General features: G+C 34.7%; 1 protein-coding gene across 1 annotated transcript in view; it reads left to right on the plus strand.

Moving 5' to 3' along the window:
• The window catches only part of LOC116272737 (dmX-like protein 2), a 127,968-nt gene that overhangs the window by 60,907 nt on the left and 42,027 nt on the right, over nucleotides 1-25,034 (plus strand). Inside the window, exons 7-13 of the mRNA XM_031661509.1 lie at nucleotides 6,873-7,051; nucleotides 8,497-8,680; nucleotides 11,714-11,888; nucleotides 16,041-16,280; nucleotides 16,754-17,025; nucleotides 17,649-18,345; nucleotides 18,728-18,849. Of these exons, the coding sequence (XP_031517369.1) occupies nucleotides 6,873-7,051; nucleotides 8,497-8,680; nucleotides 11,714-11,888; nucleotides 16,041-16,280; nucleotides 16,754-17,025; nucleotides 17,649-18,345; nucleotides 18,728-18,849 (1,869 nt within the window). The remainder of the gene's footprint in view (nucleotides 1-6,872; nucleotides 7,052-8,496; nucleotides 8,681-11,713; nucleotides 11,889-16,040; nucleotides 16,281-16,753; nucleotides 17,026-17,648; nucleotides 18,346-18,727; nucleotides 18,850-25,034) is intronic.

A 25,034-nucleotide genomic window follows, 5' to 3' on the forward strand; every position in this document is an offset into this window, starting at 1 on the left:
TAAAGCCAATCATTCCTTTGACTTAAGTCCGTAATAGGTGAACCTATGGATGATTTAATATAGGACTAGTTCAGTGTGGTCAGAGAGCTGCTGGAGAGTCATTCTGGAATCCAGCCTTATAATATTCCCAGTTAGTCATTGCTGATGTCAGCTTGGTTATTGTACATACTGTGCATCATTTGGAGCATGTTTTCCTGTTGCCTCCTTTTAAATATCATTAATGGCACTCTGATCATGGGCAGGTATTGTATACACTTAAGTTTTCCTTGACTCATGTACCGTTAACCCTTGAACAACATGGCAGTTAGGTGATCCAACCCCCTGCACAGTCAAAAATCCCTGTCTAACTTTTGAGTCTCCAGAAACTTAACTACTAATAGCCTACTGTTGACTGGAAGCTTTTCCAATAAAATAAACAGTAAATTAACACGTTTTGTATATGTATTATATACTCTACTTTTTTTTTTTAAACCCTGCATGTGGCATCCAATATATACTATACTCTTTTAAGGAAGAGAAGAAAAATGTTATTAAGAAAACCTTAAGGAAGAGAAAATAAATTAAGCATTCATTAAGTGGATGTAGATGATCATAAGGTCTTCATCCTCATCATTTTCACATTTAGTAGGTGGGAGAGGAGGAAGAAGAGGAGGGGTTGGTTTTGCTCTCTTGGGTGGCAGAGGCAGAAGAAAATTTGTATGTAAGTGGATGTGTGCAGTTCAAACTCATGTTGTTCAAGGATCAACTACTTTAACATATATATTGTCTGATTTTTTTTTTAATCATATAAACTGGTCAAAGAAAATGCATTTTAGAATTCTAGCAGTCTACACTGGTAAGGCACATGAGAATCTTTTATAGTTGTATTCATATCATGATAGACTTTATATATGTAAAATTGATAGTGCATTTTGGAGGAAAAATTGATTTGAAATTATATCTGAAATTAACAACCTTCATTCACATGTTTAGCAGATACTCTTTTGAATACCACCATATACCCTGAACCGTTGTGTGTGCTGGCAATCTTATGATGAAGATGACAGACAAGGCTTTTGTTCTTACAGGACTTAACTTCTGGTGAGGAAAAACAGAAAAAAATCAAGTATTAACAAGTGCTATCCAGAAAATTAAGACAGAATAATGTGGTAGTGTGACTGGGTGTCTATTAGAGTGGGTGATCTTTAGAGAAAGCTTTGCTGAAGAGATACCTTTAAACTGAGAATTGAATACTACGAAGGGGAAAACTGAAGTTCAGGGGAAAGAGTGTTTTGGCCAAGGGAACAAACACCAAGTGCAAATGCTCTGAAATAGAAATTAGCAGGGCTTGTTAAAGAGCAACAGAAAGCTGGAGTGTAATGGTTAGACCAAAGTTTGAGATGCATCTGGGTTAAGATATCAGATAAGATAAGAGAGTCAGGAGTTCTGTGGCAATTTGAATTCTTTATCCAAAGGTGGTATTTAAAGTTATGGGTCTGGATGAAATTAGGGAGAAAATGTGTATTAGAGAAGAAAATGGGACTCAGGATCAAATCCTAGGATCCTCAAACACTAAGAAATGATGGAGAGGGGGGAGATGCCTATAAAGGATGCTGGGAAGGAGTAGCCACTAAAATAGAAGGAAAACCAGGAGAATGTGACATTAGAGAAGCCAAGAAAAAAGGTTCAAGGAGGGACTATCAATTAATTTTGTCAAATGACCTAGAACATATGGAGAACAGTTTGAACATCTATAGATAGTACAGGCCTAACTGCATAAATTAAAGCAAAGAAACTTTTGTGGAATCATAAAGTTTTAATTAATGATCTTAGTGATCACAGAAGAAGCTAAGGTTTTTAAAAAGGGATGAAGTCCACATCTCTGCCCTCCACTGCCACTGCCTGTGTCAGCATCTTCGGGGCTGCGGACCTTTATAGTAGTCCCTTAAGTGATGTCCTGCAGACATCCTCTGATCGGTCTGCCCACAGGAGCCAGCCACCTGAACATGCCATTTTCCTTTTTCACCACCCTTTAATGACTCCTGTTGCTCTTAAAATGAAGATTATGATCTTTACCATGGCCTGTGAGGCTCTGCTGTATGATCTGACCCTTCTGTGCCTCTCCAGCTTCATTCCCACCTTAATGCCTACCATACTGATGTCCTTTCAAGGCCTTGAATATGCCAGGCTCTTTCCTGCTTCCAGGTCTTTTTATGTGCTGTTCTTTATGTTTAGGGAATACCTAGAATACCCAGCCTTCCTGCTTCTTTGCCTGGTCATCTTTTATGTATCCTTCAACTCTCAGTTTAAATACCACTTCCTTAAGGAAACCTCTTATTTCCCAGGCAAGGTCAAGTCTCCTAATTAAATACTTTCCTGCTTCTTTCTTATAGTGCTTATCACAATTGTAATTAAAACAATAATTTATATCCTTACTTAATGTTGCCTTCCTTTCTAGAGAATAAGCTCTTGTGGGATGAGGAAATATATTTTATTACTTCCGTGTCTTCCTCTGCCCCAGCTATATCCCCAGCCATTCACACAGTAGCTTCATTCAATAAATACTTGTTGTTTGAGTGAATCTTGTAACTGTTTCATAGTTGTACAGGCAGTTTATGGCACATCATCATTATCTATTAGTATGTTGAGGACTGATTTTGTTTTTAATCCTGAGAATGGTTGGAAAACCATTGAGTTTGCTTAGAGTGAAATTTGGCTCTTTAATTAATCTGTATCTGGACATAATCAAATGTATAATAATTGGTTCTTACGAAAAATATTAAAGTATATGTAATCAGATTGAATTAAGAATAGTAGCTTGAAACAAACTATAGGATGCCTACCCTTCCCTAAAAGAGACATATGGACTGTCAAAATGTCCACAAAAATTTTATTTTCTAGATGAGTGTTTTTTTCACTGTGTTAGTCATGTCTCCCTAAGCTGTTTATATTCAGTTATCCTAAGAGTTAAGTGTTTCATAATTCTTATGGAAAGATAAGAATGCTTTTCTGGTGAGGATCCTATGGAGGTTGAGCAAATGTGTCTTGAATTAAAAAAGCTATTTTCTCACATTTTTGAGAATATACCACATCTGATTAAGATTATCCTGATAAAAAGAACAGAAAGTAACTTTGGAATGTTGGGCAGTTTTTTTTTTTTTTTTTTTTTTTTTGGTACAATTTGTTCTGCTTCTGTTAATAAAGCCAGATTTGAGTTGATAAAACAGATGGTCACTGTGTGGATCTCCCACTAGAAGGCATTTTCCACCGCCTCTGCTACACATGACAGGATTTTATTTCAGGTGTTGTGAGACTCAAATTCAATTACTTCCAGGATTTTTAATATTACAGTTCATTGAGGACTTTGGCTGGTAAGATCTATTTTTTACAAATGTGGTAAATTAAATTTTTCTTAGGCTTAAGAGTATTTTAAATTTCTATCTGAGCTTAAAATAAAACCTTACTTACTAAAGAGCCTTTTTTCTCCCACAAGACATACCTGATTAAATCTTTAGTTCAAGAATTGGTTTTCTCTGGTTTGCTTACTAGGAGATGTTTGCTGAAATTTTATTTGTTTATGTTCAAAAAGTTTGTATTGGAACACTTTAAAAAATGACACTTGGTTATTTTGTAAAATTTGTAAGTAATTTAAAGTATCCTGTTTTCTTCAAAAAACGGAATATATCTTTTCTTCTTTTGAGTTCTTTTGTGAAGTATGGTGAATATAGTTAGTAATAGAATATTGTATATTTTTAAATTGCTAAGAGTAAATTTCAAGTCTTCTCACCATAAAAAATGTTAAGTATTTGAGGTGATGGATATGTTAATTAGCTTGATGTAATTATTGTGTTATATTTGTGAATTATAACATCACTTCATACTCTGTGAATTTATACAATTATAAGTTGTCAATTTATAATTAAAAATGCAGCATTTTCTTTGAGAGAAGATTATGCCTTTGAGTGAAAAACTGGGTTTTTCAAGGGCTAGGTTGAGAAGATTTCTTGAGGGGAAGGGTTGTCCCTTGTATGCTGATTTTGCTGAGGGTTGTAATGATAAAGGGATGCTGGATTTTGTTAAGTGCTTTTTCTGCATCTGTTGAGATGACCATGTGATTTTGTTTCTAATTCTGTTTATGTGGTGTGTCATATGTATTGACTTACGAATGTTAAACCATCCCTGCAACCCTCGTATGAAACTTACTTGATCATGGTAGATAATCTTTTTGATATGCTGTTGGATTTGGTTAGCTAGTATTTTGTTAAGGATTTTTGCATCTATATTCATCAGGGATATTGGTCTGTGGTTTCTTTTTTTTTGGTCATATCCTTTCCTGAAGTTTTTGCACAGTAAATGAAACAGCAGAGTAAACAGACAATCCACAGAGTGGGAGAAAATCTTCACAATCTATACATCCGACAAAGGACTAATATCCAGAATCTATAAGGAACTCAAACAAAATAGCAAGAAAAAACCAAACAATCCCATCAGAAAATGGACTGAAGACATCAGTAGACAATTCTGCAAGGAAAATATACAAATGGCCAACAAACATATGAAAAAATGCTCAGCATTACTAATGATCAGGGAAATGCAAACCAAAACTGCAATGCAATACCACCTTACTCCTGCAAGAATGGCCATAACCAAAAAACCAAGAAATAATAGATGTTGGTGGGGATGTGATATAAAAGGAACATTTTTACACTGATGTTAGGAATGTAAACTAGTATAACCACTATGGAAAACAGTGTGGAAATTCCTTAAAGAACAAAAGTAGAACTACCATTTGATCCAGCTATCCACTACTGGGTATCTATCCCGAGGAAAAGAAGTCATTATATGAAACAGATACTTGCACACGCGTGTTTATAGCAGTACAATTTGCAGCTGCAAAAATATAGAACCAGCCCAAATACCCATCAATGAGTGGATAAAGAAATTGTGATATATATACATATACACACACACACACACACACACACACACACACACCATGGAATGCTATTTAGCCATAAAAAGGAATGCAATAATGACATTCGCAGCAACCTGGATTGAATTGGAGACCATTATTCTAAGTAAAGTAACTCAGGAATGGAAAACCAAACATTGTATATTCTCATTCATAAGTGGGAGCTAAGCTGTGAGGATGCAGAGGCATAAGAATGATACAGTGGACTTTGGGGACTAGGGAGGAAGGGTGGGAGGAGGGTGAGGGATAAAAGACTACAAATTGGGTACAATGTATACTGCTTGGGCGATGGGTGCACCAAAATCCCACAAATCACCACTAAATAACTTATTCATGTAACCAAACACCACCTGTTCCCCCAAAACCTATGGAAATTAAATAAATAAATAACACAAAAACACTAAACGAAAGTGAACTTAAAAAAAAAAAGCTAGGAGTTTCCCCCATGCACTCAGGTAACTACTACTCTCCCATTTTGATATGTTGTACTTTCATTTTCATTCATATTTTCAACATATTTAAAAATTTCCCCTGTAATTTTGAAGTTTTTAGTTTTCAAATATTTGGGACTTTTCTGGATATCTTTCTGTTATCAGTGATTAATTTTGTTGTGGTTTTACAGTTGTAGACAATAACAGATGAAAGAGGGACTGCTTCATTTGAGGGGGAGCTTGGTGGGAGTGGGAGAAGGGCTAGAGTATCACCTGCTCGTGGGGCTCTTTGTATTTCCATTGTGACTTTTGAGGGGCTCTCAGATACTTCTAGAATTTCTGTGTTACATAGTCTGAAACCACTGCATAGAATGTGCTGTAAATTTGATTATGTGAAAATGATGCTATGCTGAAGAAGACACTTGGAGGAAAGCAACTAGTACATTGTTAAGTGGCTGTCTGAGGGCAAGCACTTAAAAGATTTGCTGTATAATTAAAATATCCAAAAAATGAGACATTAATGGAAATGTATGTTTCATTATGTAGCATAAATTGAGAATGAGTACCAAGATGGAAAAAACAGAATTGTCTGTCTAGTCGAGATGAAAATATTTGGACCAATGCATACTTTTCAGGAATACATAATTTCAAAATTTCTCAGAGGTTATATTTTTGCATAAGTGATAACATTTATTATTTCCCTTTAATGCAGTTTTTATTATTGATTATAAAGCACTATAAAAGATAGTTTGTTAAAATACAATTATTTAGCCTTTAACTAAATTGTTAGAACTAAGTAAAATGATTAAGTCAGTGCCTATTGTTATACTTGTAAATATTTTAAGTGGACATAGAGGTGGTTCCTGACAGCTACCTGCATGCTTTCTCATCACTTAGAGATCGCAGAACTGTGGTCCAAGAGCTAAGAAAGTTTTTTTTTTTTTACCTTTTTAAAGGGTTGTAAGAAAAAAAGAAGAATCTCTGTCATAGACATGTGTAGCCCACAAAGCCTAACTTACTTACCATCTGGCCCTTTGCAGAAAAGTTTGCTGACTCCTGATTTAGAGCAAGAAACAATTCATATTCATGAGGTGAAGGGTGAAGGGTTTCACTGTGATAGACCACTTCAAAAAGGAAGGGTTAACAATTACTGAAAAGATAGCATGAATCTTTCTAATTCTTTCTTAACTAACTTATCCAAGGGGCTGGCATCAGAATCTTTTCTCTGCACTGACCAATTTATGTCTAAATGGGGAAATTTGGCATCAGTCTGCATTTGAAAAACACTATCACACAGAAAAGATTGATAATGAATAGGTTCATTTATTTTTCAAGAATAGTATTTAATAAACGTAATTTTAAGATGTTTTGTATTCTGTATAAGTCACTTTTTAGTTTTTAGATATATAGCTTAATTTTTAAAACCTCTTCAAACCACTTAAATTTTGAATTGTGTATGTACAAATTATATTGACCTATATATTTTTCAGGATGATTGTCTTTTGAAAGTGTGGTATCCTATGACTGGTTGGAAGTCTTCAATTATACCTCAGGATCATCATGAAGTGAAAAGGAGACAGTCCTCTACTCAATTTTCCTTTGTTTACTTGGCACATCCCCGAGCTGTGACAGGTTTTTCATGGCGTAAAACTAGCAAGTATATGCCCAGGTTAGATGAATGAATCATACAACTTTAGTTTGTATCCTTTTATGTTTATAAAAATAATGAAAGTAAAGTCCTTTTAGTTTATTTACATGGTGGCAATTAATAGCATAGGCTGTGGCATCAAGCTGCCTGAAATCAAATCCTGTTAGCTTCATGAGTTTTTGACTAAATTTCTTAAGCTGTCTATGCCTCAGTTTTTCTCTGTAGAATGAGGGTAGTAATAGTACCTACCTCCGAGAGTTGTGAAACTAAAATGTAGTTTGTGGGTGGGAAGTGCTTAGTACAGGCCTTTGCACATACTTTGTGTCCAGGCAATGAAATTGTTAGTAGTAGCTGTGGTACTAGCAGATCCTAGCAAGAAAATGTTTGCAAATAACAGGAAAGCACATACTGAAGGGAAATATATCAGTATAAAACTGTCAATTATATATATGGTGCTAAAGCATATAATGTAGTCTGAAGAAAGTGGCCAGGTTGTACTTTTTTTTTTTTTTAATCTGAGGGCTGTCAACAGAAGTTTCTCAAATAATTTTTTATTATACATTTTTTCCTCATCGTTGTGGCACCTCTTAAAGGTATTTAGAAGATTAAATAAACTGCAAAACAGCTTATACAAATGATTATTTTATACAGGTCTAGAAAGCTGTTGGGCACTCAGAAGCTTGCTTAGAAATCTAGTTTGTTCTTGAGGGAGGGTTATTTCGCCTACTAAATATATCTGAGGATTGTTTATGCCTGATAGGAAATATAGCACACATTGTAGAGATACTCAGTAAATGATAACATGGGAAATTTATATACTTTTTGAATCTAAATAAAAAGTCTATTCTACTTAAGTCATCTGCATCTATTTGCAGAATACTTTTGACTTAGATTCTATATGAGCCTTTTTTAAAAGGGAGAATGATTTTTTTGTTCCTTTGTAACCAAGAGGTAAGTTACTTTCGTTGCTCCATGCCGTGCCATTTTTGCTTATTTTAACTTAATGGAAATGGTTTTATGATATTCTCCTTACAGTTTTATGATGAAGATAATTATTTATTTGTAACTGTTTGGGTTATAGGAAGGATGATGTAAAGTGAAACTACTGCCATAAGCCAGATAGTTTAATTACATTTAATGATCTTTTATTATGGTCATTCTGTAATTTGCAATGATTAGGTTTTCTTTTGCTGTTTAGTTTGTATATTTTGTTTAGGAGATACTAATAATCCTCTAGAACCTGAATGTATAATCTAGCAGTAATTTCTAGTTCTTTTTTCAAAACAATTTCCCGGTTCTTATGATGTTCACAGTGATACTGTATATGATTTCAAGGTCTTTGATTGATTCCTTTTTTCCATCGTGTTTTGCTCTAATGTTAACTTTATGCATGAAGAACCAAAATATTAATTAATTGATGGGATTGATATTCACGTTAACCTCTATTTATTTCTCTTTGTTGTTAGGGGTTCTGTCTGTAATGTGTTATTAACTTCGTGTCATGATGGTGTGTGCCGGCTCTGGGCAGAAACTTTATTACCAGAAGACTGTCTTTTGGGTGAGCAGATTTGTGAGACTACCACTTCCAGCATTGCCAGCAACCTTTCTCATGCTGGAAGACACAAAGACAGAATACAGCATGCTCTTGAGGTATTATATTATTTAAAATGGTAAATGAATTTTGAAGATAATGTGAGCCTGGTGGAAATTTATAAACTAATATGCAGATGGCACACATGGTACATGTAATGAGTGAAATTAAAAGCAATAAACTCTCATTTATGCTTGTAAGACTACTTATTTATTCCACTAAGAAGCCAAATGCGGAAATTAATGATCTCAGACATGTTGTATAGGTAAATATTATTAACAATTTTTTAAAAATTGATATTTTATGCTCAAGTTCTAGATAATATTATTTTAATTCTTTTGCATGTCAGATGTGAAAATGTATAGGAGTAAGTATTAGTAAAATATGTAAAGGTCCTTGAAATTAGTTGTAATTACAAATATTTTGCTTTTGTTTCATAAAGATTAAAATTTTATTGTTCTAGTTAAAAATGACTATTTTGTTCCTTAAGAATAAAGATGTTTATTAAGATATTAGACACAACTGAACTTCTTCGGAGTTTCCATGATTGAATATTTTGAAAATGAAATAATTTTTCTAATTTTTAAATACAGTATGAAATAAAAGTGCTTTATAAGAAATTAGATTATAACATATAGCACAAATGATTGTGTCCCATATGATTAGGTAATACAATGAGATATATGCATATTTTAAATTGTCAGAAATGTATTATAGTAAACTTAGTTTACTATTTTTCTTGTGACTTTTTTATTCAAATAATGTATGCTAGAATTGAATTAAGAAAAGGAGAAGAAATAATGGAATTTATAATTCAACTACTCTAGTCATGTGAATATGTGTATTTTTCTTTATAAGATTGAGATCATATTATGCAGTAATATTTGATAACTTTTTATACTTAATTTGTTACACTCTACATTATTGACTATACTTTTACTTTATATATTTACATTAACAGTTTAAAGCTTGCATAGTCAAAGTGGCTTTGCCATTTTACCAAGCAGAAATATTGTACAACTTTGACAGGTTAAGGATGTGGTCCTTAAAAGTTTTGTATGAAGCAGGCGTCCTCAGATATTGTCTATATTAGGCCATTCTTGCACTGCTATGAAGAAACGTCTGAAACTGGGTGATTTATAATGAAAAGAGGTTTAATTGCCTCTTGGTTCTATAGGAAGCATGGCACCAGAATCTGGTTGGCTTCTAGGGAGGCCACAGGGAGCTTTTACCCATGGCAGAAGTTGAAGCAGGAGCCAGCACATCACATGGTATAAAAGCAGGAGCAAGAAAGAGTTGCGGGGAGGTGCCACCAACTTTTAAATGACCATTCACTCGCTATTGCAAAGACAATACCAACACCAAGCCATGAGGGATCTGCCTCGTGACCCAAACATCTCCCACCAGGCTCTACCTCCAGCAATAGGGATTACAATTCAACATGAGATTTAGGCAGGGTCAAGTATCCAAACTATATCACTGCCTGTGATTGGGCGCTGTTTTTACATTTTTTTCAATATTTAAAATGTAAGTGAAATTAAAAGCAGACGTCAAAACAGTTATCTTTTATTTTGATACTGATATTTAGTAGGACAAAGTACTTAATTTTTAACTAGATATTTATGATCATTTACTTATACTTATGTAACGTATTTTATCTTCAAATTATATATGAGCCTTTGGAAACTAAGGGCTTTTAGACATCTTTGTATCCTCCATAGTACCTGATATATTGCTTTTCAAGTGTTTGTTAAATTGAATTACTGCCATGTGAAATAGAACAGAAATATGAGTAAATATGTAACCAGTGATTTGACAAGTTTTTACTGTCTTTTAGTAATATTATTAATATGTTAAGATAGTTTTTAAAAGAAAAAGCATAAGTGTCTGACTTACAAGTCACTTTGCTTTCTGACATCCTATCCTTTCCTGTGGAACTCCTAACTGTTAGGTCTATGTAATTGTATATATTCTTAAGTTACATTTTTTGTTTCTAGGAGAAAATAGCCAGTATTAGATCAGTCTTGTCAGTCTAATTTAAAATAATGGTAAATGTCAAAGATCCAGTGAAAATAATTTGATAGGCAGTTTGGACCAGGGGGTCTCTAATGTCCATCTTAACCCTGTTATCAAAGCAATAAGCAACTCCGTAGTGGGAGACCAGAGGTGGGGGACACACCATTGACCTGATACTATTTTCCATAGGTAAAATGAGAAGGGCTGTAGAAATTGAGAGGATATACCAGATATGTTACTTTAATGAAGAAGGAATTGATAACATTTTATACTTTATTTAATTGAATGTGGAGAACAAAGGAAAAGAATAGAAAATTATTATGAAACATGGTCTTGGGAGTGGGTTAAGTTACAGAATAAGGAATTACTGCGAGGTGGGGCCATGACATGGAGAAAAAAGATAATGCCAAGGATGACATGGCCCCATGTCTAAAATAGTCCACATGATCACGCATGCTAATGAAGAATTTTAATCATATAGATTTATCTCAATTTAAACAGATCCAATTTGCAAATTGTTTAAAACAATTTAAACAAATTAAAGGTCAACACTTTAATGAGGTCTTTCCTTGTCTACTCCTATCTGGGTAGGTTCCCCTTGTTATTCTGTATTTTCATACCCTGTTTTTTTCTTTATAATCGATATCATGAATTTGATTATTTAGCTGACTGTTTCATTCTAAGTGAGAGGCAATATTGGGGAGGCAATATTCTTCCTGGTAGGAAGACTCAGGAATTTTTTTTTACTCTTATGACTAGAAAATTCTGTCTCAGTGCTAGGATATCCTGAAAAAAAAATCTTTGGACCTTCTAATATTAACGGGAATTTTTATTCATGTTTTGTAGATAACATGAATACATATTTTTGCACACTACTTTTTGCCTCGAACTAAAAGTTTACAAGAACTGTAGAGAATACATCCAAAATAGTTCTACTGTAATTTAAAAAGTTCCCTTTAAAATGATCAGGGTTTTATGCAGAAAAAAATCTGAAACCTTTTAATAATTAAGAGTATTTTGGTTGGCGTTTATTAGACCTTCAAGAGTTGGGCTCAGCAGCTATTTTTCTGTTTTAGACAATACACCATTTGAAAAATTTAAGGAAAGGACAGAGGAGGTCTTCTGTTCTTGTAACTCACGCTGAATTAATGCCCGACCAGACAGCAATGCATGAAGTTCAAAGACACATTTCCCACCATGCAAATGCACTCTGTCATTTTCATATTGCAGCAAGCATCAACCCTGCCACAGGTAAAGGATAAAGTTGTATTTCCCATAAATATGTTGAAGTCAGGTAAATAAATAGAAAAGTGGAACTACTTTTATAACCTATTTTTTATTTTATTATTTCATGTTGCCTTTAAAATACTTAATTGGAATAGAGATACAATATAGAGTACCGTTTTTTGAATTGGGACTATGTGATTCTCAGGGTGTTAACTTCAGTAACTATTTCTGAGCATCTTTGTCTAGTCTATAACAAGGTTTCCCAGTAAATTAGAGCTTTAACTGAACCTGATGTCACAAGTGGTGGCAGCCTGGCAAATTAGTGTAATTTCCCTCACTTTACAGTTTAAATCTTCCCAACTCTTCTTTATAACCTCCTCTAAATATATTTTTACAAAGTTTTTCTTATATTTCAGCATATCTTGTTTTCTACCCTTGTAGACTTTCTTGTCCTATACTAAGGAAAACATTTTTCCTTCTAACTTGAATATTTTCTTTTCCCTTTTTCCCCTACGTGGCTGAGAAGTATTTTGAGGCAGGTTCTTTGTTGGCACACATATTTGTGAGCTTCTATTTTAAAGGCAATATGTTTTCCTTCTGCATGGAAATTTATGAGAAAGGCTATAAATTTTATATTACATTGCTCAGAACTATATAAAGTTTTATATAAAATTATAGTTGTATGTTATTAAACTGGAGGTCTGTTGCTTCAGAGTGAAGGAGCTTTTAGTTTTAAATGTTTCTGTATGTAAATACAGTATTTAGTAAATAGAATTCTAAAAGGGTGATCTTCAGTGGTGACTCTAGATATGTGTTGTTTTATAGAGTAGCCACTAGCCCCGTATTAGCTGTTCGAGCACTTGAAATGTGGCTGGTCCAAACTGAGATATGCTGTAAAATATACACTGAATTTCCAAGACAGTATAAAAAATAATGAAAACTATTTCATTAATAATTTTATTTCATATTGATTACTTGTTGAAATACTGTTTTGTATATGTTGAGTCAAAGTATATTATTAAAATTAATATTACCTGTTTCATTTTACCTTCTGAAACATGGCTACTGAAATATCTAAAATTGCTTAACATGTCTTGCATTTTTGGTCTGCATTATATTTCTATTGGACAGTGCTTTGCCATCTGATTAAATGTTATTTTGTTTATATTATCCGTTCTGATCTAATATCTTAATTGTATTCTAAGAATGTCTTTATACATTAACTTGTTTTCAAAATGTTTATGGTTTTAGATTTTTATGAAATTTTAACCTTTTTAAAAGGACCTTTTCTTGAATTACTGTGATAAAAATTTAACTTCAAAACAAAATGCAACTTGTGATAGTCTGCAGTAAATTCAATACATTTTAGAAACTTTGGCTTTTTAACTGTGTACACTATTCTAATTAGATAGAATAGGATCACAGAGGATGCGCATTCTGTCACATCATTTGAGCCTAAGGACTGGATATGTTCTTGCAGCCACTGGGCCCTGCTCTTCCCCAGCTTCTTTACTAACCGTCACTAATTTTATTCATGCTCATCCTAACTTACCTACATATTATTTTTAAAACAATTTTCTTAAAAATGTTTAACATTATGCATTTTTAGTTACTGCATGTAAATATAACATATAAGTTGACCAAATAGATTACTAAATGCAAATAATTTTATATCGTTAGGACTTGTCCTCTTCACCTTTTTTTCAAAAAATTTTTTGAAACTACAAGAAAGTTGAAAAAATAGTACAGCAAATATCTATATACCATTTACCCAGATTTACCACATATTAACATCTTGTCATTTATTCTTTTGTTCTCCCCTCTCTGCCTGTATAGATATGTCTTTGCTGCCTCCTCCCTTATTTTTGGCGGAACTATTTGAAAGTAAAGCTGTTGATTACATTACCCTTCACCTCCTAAATATTTAAGAATATATCTTTTAGTAAAAAGGGAATTTGCTTCCATAACTCTAATACTGTTATTGCATGTGAGGAACATGGATAAAATAATATCATGTAATATATAGTTCATATGCAAATATAGATTCCTGTCTTAAATGCAGATTATTTTCTTTAAATTCCTCCAATCTAGAACAGTCCCTCTCTCAACTGTCAAAAAAACAATCTGTCAGTCTCAAAAAGTTCTCTCTCAGTTTTCTTTCTTTTTTTTTTTTTTTTGAGACGGAGTCTCGCTCTGTCACCCAGGCTGGAGTGCAGTGGCCCGATCTCAGCTCACTGCAAGCTCCGCCTCCCGGGTTCACGCCATTCTCCTGCCTCAGCCTCCTGAGTAGCTGGGACTACAGGCGCCCGCCACCTCGCCCGGCTAGTTTTTTGTATTTTTTAGTAGAGACGGGGTTTCACCGTGTTAGCCAGGATGGTCTCGATCTCCTGACCTTGTGATCCGCCCGTCTCGGCCTCCCAAAGTGCTGGGATTACAGGCTTGAGCCACCGCGCCCGGCTCAGTTTTCTTTCAAAGTGTCTCACAGTCTGAATATTTGTTCATAAGATTTAGGTTTAACACTTTGAGCAAGATTACTACATAGTCACATAGGTGATGTAGTGTTTTATAGGAGTGCTGATTCACAAATCCTATTTTATATGATTTATTTCATTTTTATCACAAAACCAGGATGGTCATCCAGGAACTGGAAAGAAAGAACAATTTAAAGCATTATTTAGCATTCATATTTATTATAATAGAACATTACCAGAATGTCCATGCATTTTATCTTTAGATTTTCACTTCTTTTTGCAAAGGACAATTTTTCCTTCTGTTGAATGAATTATTTATAACATGGATTGAAATTAAGGAGATTAAGTTTTTGATTTACACCATGTTTTGGGCGGAGGGGGACAGGGTCTTGCTCTTTTACCCAGGCTAGAGTGCAGCCTTGATCTCTTCGGCTCAGGCAATCCTACCACTTCAGCCTCCTGAGTAGCTGGGACCACAGGTGTGTGCCACCACTCCTGTCTAATTTTTGTATTTTTTGTAGAGACAGTGTCTCTCTGTTTCCCAGGCTGGTCTCAAACTCCTAAGTTCAAGGGATCCTCCTGCCTTGGCCTCCAAAAATGCTGGGGTTACAGACACGAGCCACCACCCTGGCCAATTTATACTGTCTTACATGACCTCATCAACTTCATAAATTTCAGCTACCTCAAATGGAAAAATTCTCTCTTACTTAGAATTTTGCCTGCCTTCTTGTGTTTTTTCTTCATGTTATTTCCCAACAGATTTTTAGTAAAGTTTCAAACACTGAGAAAGGTTGGAAGAATAGTACAGTGAATACTTTTATATTCTTCACTTTGATTCAACAGTTGTTAACATCTTGCCACAGTTGCTTTATGTATGGCAAATGTCTCTGTGTGTATGTGTGTGAAATGTTTTCTTTTCTTTTTCTTTCTTTCTTTTTTTTTTTTTATGGAAACGGAGTGTTGCTCTGTCACCCAGGCTGGAGTACAGTGGAGTGATCTCAACTTATTGCAACCTCTGCCTCCCGGGTTCAAGCAATTCTCCTGCTTCAGCCTCCCAAGTAGCTGGGGACTACAGGCACACCCCTCCATGCTGGGCTAATTTTTTGTATTTTGTATTTAGTAGAGATGGGGCTTCACTGTGTTGCCCACGCTGGTCTCAAACTCCTGAGCTCAGGCAATCCACCCGCCTCTCCCTCCCAGAGTGCTAGGATTACAGGCATGAGCACACAGTCGAAATGTTTTCTTAGTCTTTTCAAAATAAGTTACGCCTAACATGGTGTATCACCCTTACATTAGCAAGTATCTCCTAAAATTCTCTCACATAATCATAATATCATCATACCTAAGAAAATGATAAGTAATTCCATAATATCTAATATCCAGTTCACATTTAAACTTCTCCAGTTATCTCTTTTATGGCTGCTTTTCTGCTTTAATTTTTCATCTCCTGTCCCCAAACTAGAATTCACTGAAGGTTGATACATTTGTGTATTTTGTTTTTAAGTTAATAGTTTAATTTCATATAAATCTATCATTCTTAAGATTTACATTTACCATTAAATTCAGGTAACGTTTTTACAAATGCTGCTAAAATTATGTTGACTTGTTTAGCACCTTTTCTTTGTATAGATTACTCATTGTAAGCACTTGTCATGTTTTTAAAGAAATAAAAAAATTTATATTAAAATCTTTTTTATTTCCACAGATATTCCAAATGTCTTGGTTGGCACTGCATTTAATGTTGATGATGGAAATGGGGGCTTTGTAGTTCATTGGTTAAACAACAAGGAATTTCATTTTACGTCATCTACAGAAATATTTATGCATCAGTTACGAAAACTTTCTGATAAGCAGGTAGATCATGAAAGTGATGATGCAGATAGAGAAGATGAGGAACATTCACAGGAGGATAGAGAACGGGGTTTACATATGAAATTAGACCATGGTTAGTATCCTGTGTTCAGGTTTTTCTTACTCCAAAGTTAACAGCCTTCTGTGGTACCACTTTTAGTTTTGAATTCTTCCTTCCCGCTCTTCCTCCTTTTTACTTTTCTATTTGTTACACAAGTATTTACTGACCATCTGCCTTGGATCAGCCACTCTGCTAGGTCCTGCAAACATCATCTAACTATATGTTTTGTTATAACATATTTCTTTGAGTCTTTGAAAGCCATAGCCCTTTCTGGGGAACAGGTTTTGCTAATGGTAGTAATAATGATAGGGTGAATGAAGTTTTAATTTATCTAAAAGTAGTAACTGTAGTAACTTTCAATTCAGACAAAAGTTTCCTTTTTTTTTCCTAACTGTAAATTGGAAAAGAGATTTATAGTTTTTAAAGATAGTATGCCGTTTATTTGTAGTCTAGTATGTAAATGAATTACTTAATGCATGTATTGATAAATATATTTTCTGGTTCAGATTTATCCCTGGATAGAGAATCTGAGGCAGGTACAGGATCATCGGAACATGAAGATGGAGAAAGAGAAGGAAGTCCTAGAACTTATTCACGACTTAGTGTACCAATGCCACTGCCTACGGTTCTGCTTGATCGGAAGATTGAAACGCTGCTAACTGAATGGAATAAGAATCCTGATATGCTTTTTACAATACACCCTGTAGATGGTACCTTTCTAGTGTGGCATGTAAAGTATTTGGATGAATATAATCCTGGAATATTTAGACAAGTCCAGGTATATTTTATTGATGAAATAGTTATTACGTTTCTTAAAACAATAAAAAGAAATAAATGCTTTGTAGAGTTAGCATGTTTGTAGAATTACTGAAAATTTTGGTTTTGATAAGCATCTCAGTAAAGAATACTTATTGCTTTCAGAAGGGATCAGTGACCATAAGCTTAGCAAACTTGATTAGTTAGAAGATAATGAATTTGGCCTTGAAATGCAATACTGAATATTTAAATATGTGTTGATTTTGGGGGGAATTAATAATATTTTGAATAAGATTAAGAAACTACCCTGAAAATATGAATCAGGATGAGCTCATCCTTGTGCCCAATTTGATGAGCTAAACGAAGCTGCCTTTACTTGTCATCTCTCTCAACTTTATTGCTATTTAGATCTGTGGCTGGTGGTCATTTTGTTGTACAAGCAAAGCACCTGAACTTTTTTTCTTCAGCCTTCTCTTAGGCCACGAATAGAGATATGATATTACGTAAATAGAAGAAAGGGATTGAACCATAAAGAGGTTGAAAATGACATTTTTTGAGAAGAAGCTGAGATTTGGTATTTTGAGAAGTCTTTTTTTTGAGAGGAAGTAAACTGTTCGTACTGAATCATATAATTATGTTTTTCAGGTTTCTTTTTCTTCTCGGATTCCTGTTGCATTTCCCTCTGGTGATGCTAGCTCTCTTAGTAAAAATATCATGATGTATGCCTGTATAAATGCGACAAAAGATTCTGACCACATCTTGTTACACCAAGAGGGGATGTCTATAGGCAGTCCTCACGGATCACAGCCACACTCTAGATCACACAGTACAAATATGAACATCTTAGCTCCCACAGTGATGATGATTTCTAAACACATAGATGGTTCTTTAAATCAGTGGGCAGTCACTTTTGCTGATAAGTCTGCCTTTACCACTGTTCTAACTGTATCTCACAAATTTAGATATTGCGGTCATCGATTTCACCTCAATGACCTGGCATGTCATTCAGTTTTACCATTGTTATTGACATCGTCTCATCATAATGCTCTGTTGACTCCTGAATCAGATTATCAGTGGGACTCAGACAATAAATTAAGTAGATTAATGGACCCTGTAAAACATATGAAAGGTTCCTCAAAACAACCTCTTAGAAATGCAGCAACTCGTACATTTCATGACCCAAATGCGATCTACAGTGAACTTATTCTGTGGCGTGTAGACCCAATAGGACCTTTGTCATACACTGGAGGAGTATCAGAATTGGCTCGAATTAACTCTTTACATACCTCAGCGTTCTCTAACGTGGCTTGGCTTCCAACTCTCATTCCCAGTTACTGTCTAGGTAAGTGTTCATTGTAATTGTGAAATTAACAAAAGCTTTTAAACTATTATTTGTTATATACAAAATGGTTTATATTGTTGTTATTAAGATGATTTTTAGTAAGTATTCAGTTTTATTATTAAGGTGATTTTTAATATTCGGAATACAGGCATGAAACTTATTTTTAGAACTTTTTTTAGAAGTTTTTAACCTTCTCAATCCATTTTTAAATTAAATTTTTTTGTTAATAATTTTGTATCTACTTATTGTAGCTGTTTAATTATGATTCTAGACCATGGTTAAGCCTAAAAAGAAAAATGTGAATACTTGTTTCTTATCCTTTAGCCAATAAGAAAAATAAACTACATGTTTAGAACCCAGAGTCCTTGTTTTCCTTTCTCAGGCACATATTGCAATTCTGCAAGTGCTTGCTTTGTTGCTTCTGATGGCAAAAATCTGAGACTCTATCAAGCTGTAGTGGATGCAAGGAAATTATTGGATGAATTGTCAGACCCAGAATCTTCAGTAAGTATTTAATAATCTTTATTAATTTATCTAAGGTGATAAAGAATTCTCTTTTGACTTTGTCTAGGACCTATATTTGTTGCTGTTTAGGGAGTAAGCATATGTTCTGGGCTGCATATGACATATATATGACACATTTATTTTTTCCTAAGTTGTGTTCCAAGGTATATGAATCAAAATGTTAGTGTACATACCACACATTAACACATTTTACATAAAAAGGAATAAAAAGGATTTTTTTGAAAATATTATTTGTTTGTAACATATTTTACTCTCTAGTTTGGTTCTTTTAATCTTACTTTGCTCAAAAAAGGTTTTAAGACATCTTTATCAAGCTGTATGTTTAGGTTGGAAAACTGGAACTTTTTCAAGCTTGATTGACCATTTAAAAAAATGGTTAGAATTTGTTAAGAGTGGGTGGCAGCATCTCATTCTGATAGTTCTGTATCTGAGCTAGAAGTCATATATGATAGTATCTAGAGTTGAACAGATTTTCCATTTACCTATAAAAACGACTATTCTAATAAAAATATTTCCAGTATTGAAAACCAGTGACTATTTTTGAGCATCTACTGTGTTCTCCTAGATGTAAAGGGAATACAAAATATAAGTTTCAGATCTACCTTTAAGGAGCTTTTAATTTAGTTGAAGAGAAAACGTATTAATAAAAAGTTAAGTAGCAGTTTAAGACATAAGACGAGAAGTCTAAGGGTGATAACGTAATTAATTGCGAAAAGGATGGCCCTAGAAGTGTTTCATTATTCAGAGGAGAGAGAGATCAGATTAAGGTAGGCATGGAAGTCTTTATTAAGGGCAGTATTTGGGTTCATTCTTGATAGGTGGATAAGATTTAGAAAGATAAATTCTTTGTCTTTGCCTGAGTGAGAAAATTGCCTGAAAGTAAGTGTAGATACGGGAAAGTACATATGTAAAGCTTGTTCCAGAAACAGTGAGAAAACCATTTGGATTGGAGCTTAAGGTTTGGCATAGAGAAAGTCTAGAAAAATAGAATCATAGAACTAGAATTGGAAGATACTTTAAAGGTCACCTGGTCTCACCAGCCATCTGATGCTTTATTCCCCTCTGCTTCATTCCTGCCAATTTGTCATCTGGCCACCGATGAGGGAGACTCAACTCCAAATGCAGCTCGTTCTGTCCTTGAATAGCTCACACAATCATATTTAAATGCTATTTATTTTGTGTAAATTCTACTTGTTAGTGCTAGTTCTACTTATAGTAAATCTAATATTTCTTGCATATGAGAACACCTCAAGATATTTAAAGATAGCTTTCTTGTAACCTGTGAACCTTACTACCTCAGGCCAAACCTGCTCCCCCTGTGCCTATCAAGTTTCTTTAACTGTTTTACGTTTGACCCTGGTTACTCTTCTGAGCAGGTTTCCTTTTGTCTGTACTCTGAGCCTTGTAGGATGACTAAAACATAGCAATATTGTGACCTCTCTCATTAGATACATTTATGTTTTGACAGGCACTCCACATTCTTTGTATGTAATTGATTCATCATGAGCTGACTCTCAATATCCCGAAGTCTTTCCCTGTCCCTGCCCTCTGCTAAGCCTTGTCTTCTCCATTCTGTATTTGTGCATTTGGATTTGGGGTCCAAATGTAGACCTGTTTTTTCCTATTACATTTCATCTTGCTGAGCGCAACTAAACAGTCCAATCTCTCAGTATCTTTTTGAATCTGGATTATGTTATTTAATATATTTGTTACTGCTTTATGACTATGTCACCAGCCTATTTGAAGAGTGTTATATTTACATTATCTGAGTCGGTTATTAATATGATAAACAGGCAGGTCTGAAGAAAGAACCTAGCAGTATACATTTGAAATCTTTCTCCATTTTCATTTTTTGGAATGTTTTCCAGCTTGTTTGAAGGATTTCTGTGAGACAGCCTGTCATATACTTTCTGAAATAAAATACACTCTTTCTACCTTCTGCAGTCAAAGAAGAAAGTCAAAGTTACATGAGGTGATTTGTTTTAATATATGATGGGTATAATGTACACACCTTGACATCTCTTGGTGACCAAAACATTGTACTAGATAGACATTAAGCTCCTCAGTCTGCCCTGCGGAAGTATGCTCTTTTCCTTTTTGAAAATAGGAATTTTTGCCTGTTTTTAGTTTTCTGCCATTGATGGCATTCCCCATGATTTGGGGGATTTTGTATTTTCTTATGGTTCTATTTGTTCTCTGTTATACTCAGTGTTTTGTTTTTGGTGGTACCTCAAGGTTTTATAATATGCATCTTTAACCTCTCATAGTCTACCTTCAAATAATAATGTAGTACTCAAAATATAATGTAGCTAGGCACGGTGACTCACACCTGTAATCCCAGCACTTTGGGAAGCTGAGATGAGAAGATTGCTTGACCCCACGAGTTCAAGACCAGCCTGGGCAACATAGTGAGACCCCATCTCTAAATATATATATAAATATATATATATTTATAATGTAAACATATATAAATATATATATAGTAAACAACTTTCAATAGTATCCCCAATCTCCCTCTCCTGTGGTCTTCAGCGTGCATGTCCTGTGAATGTTTCGTTAGGTTTATACGTAAGTATTTCATTTATTCTACTGATTGTAAATGGTACTGTCTTTTTAATGTTGATGTCCATGTAGTCACTCTCGGGATATACAAATACAGTTGAATATACAAATACGATTGAATATACAAATGCAATTGAATTTTGTGTGTTTATCTTGTATCCTGTAACATTGCTGAATGCATATATTAGGTGTAGGAGTGTTTTTGGTAGATTTCTGGGACTTTTCCATGTAGATAATTGTCTCATTGTAAATGGGAACAATTTTATCTCTTCCTTTCTAATCTGTATGTTTTTTGTTTTTCTTATTTTGTTGTGGTAACTAAAACTTCCAACACCATGTTGAATAAGAAGTGAGATTAGATGTTCTTGCCTTCTTCCCATTTTTGGAGGAAAAACATTCAGTCTTTGATCATTACATATAATGTTAGTTGCAGGCTTAAAAAATTTTTTAAAATTTTTGTGGGTACATAGTAGATGTATATATTTGTGGGGTACATGAGATGTTTTGATATAGGCATGCAATTCTTAATGAAATAATGGAAAATGGGGTATCTATCACCTCATACATTTATCCTTTGTGTTACAAACGATATAATTATACTCTTCTAGTTATTTTAAAATGAGCAATTAAATTATTGACTATAGTCATCCTGTTGTGCTATCAAACACTAGGTCTTATTAATTCTAACTATTTTTTTTGTACCCATTAACCGTCTCTGCCTCCCGCCAATCCCTTACTACCCCTCCCAGCCTCTGGTAATCATCCTTCTACTCCCTATCTCCATGGGTCCACTTGTTTTGATTTTTAGCTCCCACAAATAAGTGAGGACATGCAATATTTGTATTTCTGTGCCTGGCTTATTTCACTTAAAATAATGACCTCCAGTTTCACCCTTGTTGCTGCAAAATGACGGAATCTCATTCTTTTTTATGGCCAATTAGTAGTCTGTTGTGTATAAGTACCACATTTTTTTTTCTTTACCTATTCATCTGTTGATGGATACTTAGGTTGCTTCCAAATCTTGGCTATTTTGAACAGAGCTGCAGCAAACATGGGAGTGCAGATACCTCTTCAATATACTAATTTTCATTCTTTTGGGTATGTGCCAAGCAGTGAAATTGCTGGATTGTATGGTAGGTCTATTTTAGTTTTGTGAGCAACCTCCAAACTGTTCTCTATCATGGTTGTATTAATTTACATTCCCACCAATAGCATATGAGGGTTTTCTTTTCTCCACATCTATGCCAACATTTGTTATTGCCTGTCTTGGATATAAGCCATTTTAACTGGGGTGAGATGATATCTCACTGTAGTTTTGATTTGCGTTTCTCTGATTATCTCTGATATTGAGCACCTTTTCACATGTCTGTTTGCCATTTGTATGTCTTCTTTTAAGAAATATCTGTTCAAATATTTTGCCCATTTTTGATTAGATTATTAAGATTTTTTCCTATAGGGTTGTTTGAGCTTCTTATATATTCTGGTTATTAATCCCTTTTCAGATGAGTAGTTTGAAGATATTTTCTCTCATTTTGTGGGTTGTCTCTTCACTTTGTTGATTGTATCCTATACTTTTTAACTTGATGTGATCCCATTTGTGCATTTTTGCTTTGGTTTCCTGTCCTTGTTGTGTATTACTCAGGAAATGTTTGCCAAGACCAATGTCCTGGAAGGTTTCCCCAATGTAATCTTGTAGTAGTTTCATAGTTTGAGGTCTTAGATTTAAATCTTTAATCCATTTTGATTTGATTTTTGTATGTGGTTAGTGATAGGGGTCTGGTTTTATTCTTCTGCGTATGGATATCCAGTTTTCCTGGCACCATTTGTTGAAGAGACTGCCTTTTCTCCATTGTATGTTCTTGGCACCTTTGTCAAAAATGAGTTCACTGTAGGTGTGTGGATTTGTATCTGGATTATCTTTGCTGTTCCATTGGTCTGTGTGTGTGTTTTTGTGCCAGTACCATGCTGTTTTGATTACTGTAACTCTGTAGTATAATTTGAAGTCAGATAATATGATTCTTCCAGTTTTGTTCTTTTTGCTTAGGATAGCTGTGGCTATTCTGGGTCTTTTGTGGTTCAATATAAATTTTAGATCTTTTAAAAATTTCTATAAAGAATATCAGTGGTGTTTTATAGGGATTGCATTGAATCTGTAGATTGCTTTGGGTAGTATGGACATTTTAACTATATCAGTTCTTCCAATCCATGAACATGGAATATCTTTCCATTTTTTTGTCCTCTTCAATTTCTTTATTCAGTGTTTTACAGTTTTCGTTATAGAGATCTTTCACGTCTTTGGTGAATTCCTAGGTTCTTAATTTTATGTATGGCTATTGTAAATGAAATTACTTCCCCCCCCCCCGAGACAGAGTCTCGCTTTGTTGCCCAGGCTGGAGTGCAGTGGCCGGATCTCAGCTCACTGCAAGCTCCGCCTCCCGGGTTTAGGCCATTCTCCTGCCTCAGCCTCCCGAGTAGCTGGGACTACAGGCGCCCACCACCTCGCCCGGCTAGTTTTTTGTATTTTTTTTAGTAGAGACGGGGTTTCACCATGTTAGCCAGGATGCTCTCAATCTCCTGACCTCGTGATCTGCCCATCTCCGCCTCCCAAAGTGCTGGGATTACAGGCTTGAGCCACCGCACCCGGGGTACTTTTTTTTTTTTTTTTTTTTTGAGGCGGAGTCTTTGTCACCCAGGCTGGAGTGCAGTGGCGCGATCTCAGCTTACTGCAGCCTCCACCTCCTGGGTTCAAGTGATTCTCCTGCCTCAGCTTCTGGAGTAGCTGGGACTACAGGCATGTGCCACCATGCCAGGCTAATTTTTCTTTTTCTTTTTCGTAGAGACAGGGTTTCATTGTGTTAGCCAGGATGGTCTTGATCTCCTGACGTCGTGATCCGCCCGCCTCAGCCTCCCAGAGTGCTGGGATTACAGGTGTGAGCCACTGCACCCAGCCAAGATTACTTTTTCAAAATTTATTTTTCAGATTTTTTGCTGTTGGCCTATAGAAATGCTACTGATATTTGTATGTTGATTGATATCCTGCAACTTTACTGAATTTATCAGTTCTAATGGTTTTTGGTGGAGTCTTCAGGTGTTTCCAAATGTAAGATCATGCCGTCTGCCAACAAGGATAATTTGACTTCTTCCTTTCCAATTTGGATGCCTTTTATATATCTTTCTTTTGTGTGGTTGCCTGATCTGGCACTTTCAGCACTATGTTGAAGAACAGTGGTGAAAGTGAGCATCCTTGTTGTGTTCTAGATCTTAGAGGAAAGGCTTTCAGTTTTTCCCCATTCAGCATGATACTAGCTGTGGGTCTGTGTTGTATGGCTTTTATTATGTTGAGGTATGTTCCTTCTACACCCAGATTTTTTTAGAGTTTTCATCATGAAGGGGTGTTGAATTTTATCATGCTTTTTTAGCATCAATTGATATGATCATACGGTTTTTGTCCTTCATTCTGTTGATGAAATGTATCACTCTGATTGATTTGTATATGTTGAACCATCCTTGTATCCCTGTTATGATAAATGATCTTTTAATCATTTTAACCATGTTGTTGAATTTGCTTTGGTAGTGTTTTGTTTAGGATTTTTGCATCAGTA

This window comes from Papio anubis, unplaced genomic scaffold, assembly GCF_008728515.1.
Source record: "Papio anubis isolate 15944 unplaced genomic scaffold, Panubis1.0 scaffold178, whole genome shotgun sequence".
Classification (NCBI taxonomy): Eukaryota; Metazoa; Chordata; class Mammalia; order Primates; family Cercopithecidae; genus Papio; species Papio anubis.